This window comes from Otolemur garnettii, unplaced genomic scaffold (assembly GCF_000181295.1).
Source record: "Otolemur garnettii isolate 467f Iridium unplaced genomic scaffold, OtoGar3 scaffold00152, whole genome shotgun sequence".
Classification (NCBI taxonomy): domain Eukaryota; kingdom Metazoa; phylum Chordata; class Mammalia; order Primates; family Galagidae; genus Otolemur; species Otolemur garnettii.
Window position 1 is genome coordinate 4,277,398 of NW_003852547.1, and position 10,804 is coordinate 4,288,201.

General features: G+C 51.5%; 1 protein-coding gene across 3 annotated transcripts in view; it reads right to left on the bottom strand.

Annotated features, from left to right (window-relative positions):
* The window catches only part of SLC8A2 (solute carrier family 8 member A2), a 30,315-nt gene extending 24,112 nt beyond the window's left edge, over window positions 1-6,203 (bottom strand). The window contains exons 1-2 of one of the 3 annotated variants that reach the window (XM_023518988.1): window positions 5,519-6,203; window positions 442-1,106 (exon numbers count right to left, since the gene is read on the bottom strand). In XM_023518988.1, the coding sequence (XP_023374756.1) occupies window positions 442-1,106; window positions 5,519-6,193 (1,340 nt within the window). In that variant the 5' untranslated portion in view covers window positions 6,194-6,203. Of the gene's footprint in view, window positions 1-441; window positions 1,107-5,435 lie in introns of those variants that run through there. The other 2 variants (XM_023518989.1, XM_023518990.1) reach the window with 2 other exon arrangements.
* Window positions 6,204-10,804: the final 4,601 nt, after the last annotated feature.

Below are 10,804 nucleotides of genomic sequence, written 5' to 3' on the forward strand. Positions count from 1 at the left end.
TTTTTTTTTTTTTTTTTTTTTGCAGTTTTTGGCTGGGGCTGGGTTTGAACCCAGCACCTCCGGCATATGGGGTTGGCGCTTCACTCCTTTGAGCTACAGGCGCTGCCCAAGAGCTTAACAATTAACACAGCATATTACCAAGCTCTAGAACCCACAGCCAGATAATGAACTTGGGAGGGGCAGCCTGCTGACAGCATGCCCTCTTTCCAGCAATGGGGCTGAATGCCTAGAACAGGGTCTGGCACAAAGTAGGCCCTCAAGAACAAATGAACGAACGAACAAACGAATGAATTCTGCAGGTGTGCCCAGCAAGGTGAGGATGGGCATTGGAGTAACCGGGAGGGAATGGGCATGGAGGCTGCTGGGTGAAGTAACACACAGCCAACTCCCCCTACCCACCCAATCAACCAAGGCGTGTTGGGGAGCGCGCTCTGTACCCACCTGTACTCGTAGTCGGAGCCCGCCTTGGCGGAGCCGTCCTCGGTGCGGTAGTCTACGTAGAAGGTGCTGTTGCCCTCTCCGCCTTGGCAGGTGACGGAGAGCAGCACGGAGCCACAGTTCTCCAGGCAGTGATAGAGGCTAGGTTCGAAGTAGATGCGGCTGGCGCCGTCGTCCTCGTCCTCGCCGGGGCCCTCAGCCGGGTTGGCCCTCCGCGAGGCGTCCACCGCGTGTCGCCGCAGCACGTTGCCCGCGCCAGTCATCATGCGCGTAGCCTGGATGCGGTAGAAGGCGCGGCTCTTCTGCTGGTGCAGCAGCGCGTAGTAGTTGGCGATGCCCACCAGCTGCTCCAGGTCTTTGTCCGGGTGCTTCTGCTTGAGGTCCTTGAGGATCTGGATGACCTCGCGGCGGCTGGCGTCCAGCTCGCGGGCTTCGGCGGGGCCCGGGCCCAGGCCGGCCAGCTCGCCCGACGCCTCGGCGCCCACGAACGTGCCGTCCAGCTCGATGCTCTTGGGAGGGTCGCCCTCTGCTCCAATGATGATGCCGCTACGCGGGTCTGTGCGGTACCGCTTGTACACGTACTTGTAGAAGAGCAGCCGCTTGTCCGCCATCCAGGCGAACACCACGCACACCGGGAAGAAGATCAGGGTCAGCAGCGCCTCCCACACCTGCGGGGGGCGCGGGCGTCAGGATGGCCGCATCAGCTGTAGGCGCACTCGCAGCCGCCCCTCGGGGCCCTGCTCCTCGGCCCTCACGTGTGCCTTGCTGCTCTCCACCTGTTTCTACCTGTCCCTCTCTTTTTGTCTCAGTCTCTGTCTGGCTTTGTCTCTTCCCATCTTTCCCCCACCCCGCATCTGTGTGTGTGTTCTTTAGTCTCTCACCTGGCCTCCTCATCCATCCAGCCACCCACCTTTTACATGCTACGTACGAACCACGCCCAGCTGCCCAGGCGCCAGACTTCCTCAGTCATCACCGAGCGACAGACAGACACTTCCCACCCTGTGGTCCCAGCCCTTGTCCAGGGGCAGAGCCTCTCTCTCCTTCTCTCCTTCTTTCTTCTCTCTTCTTCCTGCTGCATTTCTGCCCCCTCACCTACCCTCACCTGGGATGCTTCCACTGCCCTAAACCTCACACAAACGCCCTCACTTGCCCTCCACCCCTGGCAATGCCTCCTTAGCATTTGCTTGGCCCTCAGGGATAGGACTCTGAGTTTGGCTCCATCTCACAACCAAGGCTCTACAAGAGGGATGGTGCCTCTGACTCTTGGTCTGTGGAATGAGGGACATCTCCAAGTCAGAATAAGCATAGACATCTGTAGCACTCAGCACCATCACTTCCTGACACATGGAAAAGATTCAAGACGTGAAATTAATATTGTCGTCATTGTTATTACTAGGACTATTGTCCTGGATTCATTGGTATCTTGAAACAGTCTAGGGGTGGCCAACACATGCTGGGGCACACACAAGAAAAATCCACCAAGACTTGACAGTATGCCTTAAAGACACTCATGTCAAGACTCACTGTTACCCTTCTCATTAAAGATGAAGAAGTATAGATGAAAGAATATTTATGATCAGATGGCCTCAGAAGCACCTTAAAAATAAGCCAGGTGGGAAAAATATCTAAGATCCAATTGCCACATCCTATTGTCAACTGTGTTTATTAATGGCTTGGAGAAAAGGAAAGACTTGGAAACAGTAAAACCACATAAAACCACCAGGAAGGGTTGTGAAAAGAAGCCAAATGTCCAGCTGTGAAATAAACTCTCTCCCTTGTTAATTGAACCTACCACTATGTATACTGCAGGCGATTTCTACTCATCAGACAACCCCCCACACCTAAAATTTTCTTTCCTCCCTGCAGTTAGATAAAAGGAGATTCTAGCAGATTCACATTGTTGTTCTAGAATACCTATTGGGAATGGGCACCAAGTATGTGCCTACCCTGGGAGGAGACTTTCAGGTCTCAGTGAGGTAAGAGCTCCCTTCAAACGAGGTACTAGAAATCCAGGGGTGCTGTCATAATTGGGGAGGAGATATGGTCTTGACCTTTAATGGCCTGATGACATCCTGTGACTCATGGGACAGTCTCATACAATACAGAATTTTCCCATGTATTGCCTCACTTCAGAATGTGCCACTGGAAACTCATGTCCATGAAAAATCTGTTTATGATAATTGTATAGCCACTATGCAATCTATCCGTGTGACAAAACTGTACTTTTACCCCGTAAATTTTCAATTTTATTTATTTATTTATTTATTTTTATAGAGTCAGGGTCTCACTATGTGTGCCCAGGTTGGTTTCAAACTCCTAGCCTCAAGCAATCCTCCCACCTCAGCCTCCCAAAGTGCTGGGATTATAGGCGTGAGCCAGTGCACCCAACCCCATAAATTTATAGAGAAAAAAAATTAGAATCTGGAACTTAACTCTGTTTTCTGTAGATACTATTTAAAGTATTTTCTCATATGATTTCACATATGCCAAATACACTCATTTTTAATCTAGTGGCTACCCACTCCTCTGCCTAGATTTTTTCCATGGAATGGTTTTCTGATTCTTTTTCTGCTCTTAATCCCAACATATTCGGCTGGGCGAGGTGGCTCACGCCTATAATCCTAGCACTCTGGGAGGCGAGGCGGGTGGATTGCTTGAGCTCACCAGCTCCAGGCCAGCCTGAGCAAAAAGCGAGATCCCATCTCTACTAAAAATAGAAAAACTGAGGCAAGAGGATCGTTTGAGCCCAAGAGTTGGAGGTTGCTGTGAGCTATGATGCCACAGCATCCTACCCAGAGTGACAGCTTGAGACTCTGTCTCCGAACAAACAAACCCAACATATTCATTATAAATAAGTGTCTGTCTCTAGCCCCCTTGTCATAAGAGTAGTTACAGTGAAGCATTTACATGAGGAAACACAGATTATCCTATCAGAAATCTTTACTTTATGTCAGAGTTTGGACATTATACTGATTTGGGGGAAGCCAAATGCATAGGCCAGTTCATTAACGAAAAGAATAGCAAACATTTACTCTGTTCCAGGCAGACTGAAGCCCTTCCACATGGAGCACTTCAGTTTGTCCTCCTGGAAGCCCTGTAAGGTCAGCAATAGTATGATCCTCATTTTACAGATGGGAAATTGAGGCACAGAGAAGGCACGGAATCTGCCTAAGGTCACACAGCAGAGGTCGGATTTGAATTCAGGCCTCTGGTTTCAGGGTCCATGAACCAAACCCTGAGGCTACAAGCTCTGTCTCCTGTCACCTAAGAACTTCACATCAGCAAAATAAAGGGGAGGTAAGGAAATATTTGTTATAAAAAAGGGGGATTGGGGCAGCACCCGTGGCTCAAAGGAGTAGGGCGCCAGCCCCATATGCCAGAGGTGGCGGGTTCAAACCCAACCCTGGTCAAAAACCGTAGGAAAAAAAAGGGGGGGGGTGGAATTGGATATGAAAGCTCAAGAGCCTTCACAGCAACTGTGAAGGAAATACACAGCCTGACAGATTTTCTTACTCCCCTGGGTCACTTGTCTAGGAGGAACTGGTATCATCTTTATCCTGTGCCAGTTCTTCCAGCGCTTTAATGAAAATGTCCCATAACTCAGGTCTCCATGTTACTCCTGGGGGATCTCTGCCCTTCTCCACCCAGAGCTTGGTGTTTTACGCACTCCCTCTGCTCCTTATGTCTCAGCCAGCTCCTTCTCAGAGGGAACCATCTCCTCCTCCCTATCCCTGCCCCAACTCTCACTCTGACGTCTAAAATTCTTTTTCACAGCCTTGGTGTAAATCCGCCAAAGGCCATTTTGAAAGCCTAAGTCAGGACACCATTCTGTTCTTTTTAATGGCAGCTTAAACCAAACGATGCATCATTCTGCACTTTTCACCATGGCAGATGGGAAACTCAGCATCATAGTCAGGGGTCAGTGGCAGCAAGTTCTCTCCCTCTCTCATGCCCTGTCTTCCAGTGCAACTATTTCCCCCCTTCCTTGATGCAGTTTCTCATTACTCAGTTACATATCACCCTTTATAGATCACCCATAAAGCATTTTTCTATCTCTAGCTTCAGATTCTTCCTGGGAAGAAACTATAACTGGTGAAACCTGACAGGCAAAAATAGATTACACACATGTATGAATGAATCCTGGACACTGGCAAATAAATTATGCATGTGTGTGACTGAATTAGGCCAGGCCCATAAATAAATTATGCAAATGTACATGGCAGTTATGGGTTTGGGGTAATAAATTAGGCAAATGTTGTGAAGGAAGCCTACTTTAGTATGCAGGTTAAGACACTGGACAAATGAGAGGCAAGTGATTATGAGAATGTAGGTTGTAAATCATGCACCTGTGCGTCTAAATTTTGTCTTAACTATTGAAAAAAATTATGCAGAGTGGTCATCGGGCTTATATCTATAGTGGGTTGGATAGGAGTATAAATTATACTGAAGTGACATAAATTATTCCAACACCAGAAATCAATTATGAATAATGAATGAATTATGTTAACTATGATTGCATATCTGGCAAATCCAGAGCTAAATTATGCAGATGTGGGCATGTATCTATGCAAGCCAGTGGATAAATTATGCAAATTGCACCAAGTTACCCAAACCAATTAGCACTGTCTGAAAACACAGGGCTGGATTATGCAAGTGTAGTATGAATTATGCAAATGGAGGATGTTTCATGGCAGAAGTGGGAATAAATTATGCAAAAGTCAGAGAGTGTAGGAAAACATGTGTACATACCTGGCATGCATTACACAGATCACAGGGGTTCTGTTAGCACCCACAGTGCCCTTTAACAGAGAGACTAAACAGCATCCTTTCTGGATGAGTATACTGTAGTGCAAAACAATCTCCCTCTGGGAAGATGAGTGCTTGCTGCACCTTCCAGACACATGACTGTGTAGCACCAGCAGGACTCCAGCCCCTCCAGCAAGATTTGCCCTTTTTGACCCAATCCCTTGTGCAGTGTGTGACCTGCATTACCATACCTGGCAGCCCTCTCAGATGTGAGCATGCATTTCTGCAAATACACAAACATGCACCAAGAAAGTATCCATGGGTCCTTGCTCACCTGGACCACACCTGGGGAAAAGACAGCAAGGATGAGATAAAGCCAGACATAGGCGAAGATACTCCATGAGGCAGTGACGAAGAAGACTCTCAGGTGTTTGATCTTGCGGCTCTCACCAGCAGGGATGACGTAGATACACACAGCGATGACCACAAACATGTTGAAGGCAGCGCTACCCACAATGGTGCCTGGGCCCAGCTCGCCTGCCTGGAAGTTGTGGCCACAGACCTCGATGACTGACAGCAGAATCTCTGGTGCTGAGGAGCCCAGAGCCATGAGTGTGAGGTTGGACACCGTCTCATTCCAGATGCGGACGGTGCCCACACTGGTCTCACCATTGGCCTTAGTGATGGTGATCTCTTTCTCCTTCGACGTGATGACCTCAATGGCCGCCATGAAACGGTCAGCAATGATGGACACGCCCAGGAACATGTAGACCATGGCCACAAAGTAGACCACTGCCCGTGCTGCCTTATCACCCAGGGACGGGTCATCGGGCTCCCACACTGGCAGCAGGACCCCCGGCTGGCAGCGGTAGGAGCCCTGGCAGCCTCCTGTGCTGGTGTCGCTGTCATTGGTTGGGGGAGGCGGCAAGGAAGGGGTCGGGGTGGCTGCCCCCGAACACGGGGGGACCCCCAGGAGAAGAGCGACCCCCACCAAGGCCAGGGGAGCCATGGAGGGTGGTGGGTTCCTATGAGGGAGGAGGAGGAGGTCTGAGTCACACAAAGCCAAAGCTTGTTTGGGGAGGGAAATGGGGGGAATGTAGGACCAACACAGGGAAGACAGGAAATGAGGGAGACACAGAGAGTGCTAGATGGAGACTCAGAGAAAAAGACGGAAAGATAAAGACAGACAGAGGAACCCTCGCATGCTGTTGGTGTGAATGTAAATTGGCCTATGCACTTTGGGGAATTACAGCTGAACATCATGTGTCCTGATCCTTGGTAAGCATCCAGGGGAGATAGGTCCATATGTCCACCAGATAGCACCTATGAGAACATTCCCAGCAGCCTTATTTATAATAGCTTCAATTGTGAAACCACCCAGATGCCTATCAGCGGTAAAATGGAGGGATACACTGCAGAGTAGTGGCACAGTGGAGTGGAGTAGTATGTAGCACTGAAAAGGAGGTGGACACTGATGAGTCTATACCACAAATGAACACACAGGCACAGTACAGCTGGATGCAGCCCGTACACTGGCATGCTCTATACAACAGGCAGGGAGACAGAGGTCCTAAATTCAGTGATTCTGATAGTTCCCAGCATGGCCCTCAGAGAGCTCCTGTTTGGGATTTATGCTGTGGCAGGTGCCGGGGGGGTCCGTCTCAGGTAGGGCTGGGGAGAGGCTGCTGGAGGGTCTCATTCACGTCTCTCCCTGAGATGGTAGTGGTTGTCAACCTCTCCAGCATCCCTGAGGCTCTGATCTGGGTTCTGCCCCAGCTCTGTAAGCTGCACAATTCCTTAGTGGCTATGACATGTAAGGCATTCTGTTGGGCTTTTTGTCCCATGTGGGTGCCAGGTTTCTTCTGTCCCAATACTTCTCTCCCTGCTATGGCCCTGGGTTTGAGGGGCTATTACTGCGTCTAGTCCAGGTTGCCTTTAAAACACAAATTATTTCCTCATGTGCTTAGAACCCTTCATAGCCAGGTTTCCTTTAAAAACACAAATTATTTCCTCATGTGCTTAGAACCCTTCATAGCCCTGGTCTCACAGCAGCAAAGTCCTCTCTGTGGCCCCAGAGGTCTGGCATGATCTGGCCCCCCATTCCCTCTCTGGCCTCACTTCCCACCCTCTGCTACTCGCCCAGCCTGCTCCAGCCTCCCATCCTTCTCTCCCTTCCTCAGCCTCACCAGTTTCTACATTGGGGCTTTTGCATTTGCTGTCCCCGCTCCTGGGACATTCTTCCTCACATGTCCATTAGCCTTGGTGCCTCCTCCCCATCAGGTATACACTCTGATGTCACCTTTCTGATCACTCTATCCAAAATAACACCATCTCCCTTTGGGGGAGTCCCCACCAATTTCACAGATGAGAGGACCAAGGCTCAGAAAGGTTAAATAACTTGCCCAAAGTCACCCAGCACCACCTCTGTGGCTCCCAGGTTTTCTCTCCATGAGGACACCCCACACCACTTGGAGCTCCTATTCCCACCTCCTCCCACGTAGTCACCTATTTAAAAAAGGAGAGAGGAGGGGAAGCGCCTTCAGAGTCTGCACCATCCCAGATCCCTCTCTTGGCCACCAGCCTCATTTCTCCTAGTAACCTCCCTTTCTGCCTAAAAAGTTCTTCTAAGAGTCTAACTCACACCCTGTCCTCGACTCACACCCCACGTACCTACTGGCTGGTAGCTGGCTCCTCTGGGGGAGGGAGGCAGAATGTTGGCAGAACTTCCCAAGAAGGAGCTAGCAAGCAAGCAAGTGAGGGAGCCTGTGTATATATATGTGTGTGTGTGTGTGTGTGTGTGTGTGTGTGTGTGTGTGTGTAGGCGGGGGTGGGAAGAGGGGTGATTCTTAAAGGGCCACCACACAATTAATCCCCTCAGCAAGGCCCCAAATGATACATCTAATTAGCAGCCCCCTAATTAGCAACCACTTAGGCGTAATTACAAACCCACCAGGATCCAAAGCAAAGAACTCAAGCTCTCCTCTCCCTCCCACCCCCTGGCTTTCAAGAGGAACAGGGCCACCTGGGAGTCAAGAAGTCAACTAAAGCATCTCACTCCCTTGCGCAGGGAGGTGGCCTGGGAAGTCCTCCCTCAAGTTTCACCACCTGTCCCTCCCTCCCAACGCAGTCCTTAAGGGAGACCAGAAACAGCTGATCAGTGCTCTCATGCCTGTTTTTCTCACTCAGGTGTCAGATAAAGCAGCCTAGCTCAAGCCCTTTTCTTCTCAAAATCTGGTTTCCTCTCACGGGGGCCTTGGGGGAGGTGAGGTCAGAGAGAGAAAACTCTAGATAAATATTTGTGAAATGATTGACCAAGAGGTCTGAGCCCTGTTTGCTGGGGACAGCCGGCTCTTTTTGCTTGAAGCTCCTGCCTCTGCCTCTCAGTCCACCAGCAACTCTGAAACCTAATCTGGGTTTAGAAACCAGGGGCAAAAGGATCAGGTTGAGCCCAGGGTGGGAGCTGTGAGGGCAGATGGCGGGCACCATTTCCCGGTCCCGCATGTCCCAGGGCCATCCCTCCCCACCGGCATGGGCCTGCAGCCAGCTGGGTCAGCAGTGAGCACCCCTATTCTGCCTCACAAGGCCCCTTGGGGCCTTGGTGTCTTCATGTCCAGCAGGACTGTGGGCTTCAGGGCAGGCGCAGTCTGGCATGCCAGTAGAAACCCCTTTCTTGTACCCCTCATAGAGTGGGGGAACATCTTCTGGCCCTCAGAGGAATGTCTAAGGTGGGGACACAGACTCCTAAATGTGCATATTTCCTGCCCCAGGGTAAGCCCAGGCCCTCCCTCCCACTATCTCTCAGTGCCCCAGCCTGGGGATCACATGCAGAGTTTGGGTGTCCAGGGCTGTGATACACTGATGGCTGAACTGAAGTCCAGAGAGAGAAAACCTGGCCAAGTCACACAGCTTCAAGCCTGGGGTAGCACAGATGGAAAGTCAAGGCGTGGGACTGAACCTGGTGCTCTTTTTAAGTCATCTAGAGCTGCACTCTGGCACTGTCACACAGGGCTGGGGCACACACACACACAACCACATACCCTTTCCTTGCCACTCACTCTCAACCACCTCCTGTGAGACCCCCTTCCCTCAAGAAAGGGGACTTAGGATGCAGAAGGGCCCCATATAATATGGTAGAGAAGCTTTTGAGATCCATCCCTTCTGAGACAGGTCTGAGGCTGGTATGCCATAAAAGGGATGGATGTGAGACTGCAGGAAGGACTGGCCTGGCATGATCTAGCACCTAGTACTGTCCCTGGAGTAGGAAAGGCACTCAGTAATTGTCAGGAGATGAGTAAATCAAGAACAAGACAAACAGCAAGAGGTATGGAAGTTAGACTGTAGAAAGGACTAGTTCAGTTTATACCAAGAGGAATGGGTAGGTTAGGCTGGTCCAATCTCTACTGCAAAGGTTACAGGTTAAACTGCAAGAAGGATTGGCCACAGAATTCCAGAAAGAAGGCAGGGCAGAGGAGGGGGCTCTGTCCTCAGGGGAGAGCTAGGGCCAGCGCCAACTCAGAGGACAAGAGGAGAGAGCTTGAGCTCCGCTAAAGAGGAGAGAGGAGTTTAGAGGACTCCAGGCCTTGGGGGGGGGGGAGCCCACTCTGTGGGGGGTCTTCATCTTCCAGGTCTTCCCTGCTAGGGGCGGAGACAACGGTGTGTAGGAGGAAAGTGAACTGGCTCCCAGGGAGAGTGAGAGAAGAGGGAAACAGAGACCCAGATACCCAGAGACTTATGGAGACCAGAGACAGGGAGAGAGACAGGGGAGAGAGGAAGGCACACATGGAGATCTGAGGAAACAGAGACTCGGATAAAGCAGAGACGGACCGACAGAGACACAGGAAAGCTGAGATAGTGGAGAGAGGCAGAGACACAGAGACAGAGAAACACACAGAGATGGCGCAAGAGGAAAGCAGAGAAACCCAGGACTTAGAGACAGAACACGGGAGTGACTCTGAACAGACTTAGGCACGGAGAGACCCTGAGAGAGGGAAACAAGAACGAAGAGAGAGAGATTGATTGATTCAGGGAAAGGACTCAGAGCAGCCAGACTCGGCCAGACAGAGACCCCTGAGAGACATGGAAGCTGAAAGATGAGACCCAGACACAGGAAGGCGGGGGCGGAGGGAGAGAAGGGGGGTGCCCCAGACGGGGAGAGGATGGGGTGCTCCTGCCCCCTCAGGGTCCAGGAGTCCCCTTCTCAGTCCTCCTACAATGCAGGAAGGGCTGAAGGTATGGGGGCTGCCGGTGACACCCTTACCCCACAGAAGGGCCCCAGTACCCGCACCCGGAATGTGCAGCCCCCCAGCCAGCATAAACGAGCCAGGGACAGCAGCTCCTGGCTCCTCAGACCGCCCCCACCCCGCGCCTGGGGTAACCAGGTCTTCCTCCTACGCTCCTCCCCGCTGGGGTCTCTTACCTGCGGCTACAGCCTGGAGCTGATCCCCCCAGCGCTGAGCTGGCAGGGGTGGGCGACTCCGCCCGAAAGACGGAGAGAGAGCGAGATTGAGAACCCGGAGACTGAGAGGGAGAGCCGGGGAGGAGGGGAGGGAGAGGGGCAGAGGGAGGAGAGGAGAGGAGAGGGGAGGGATACGGGGGAGGGGGAGTCGGCGAGGGAGCGCAG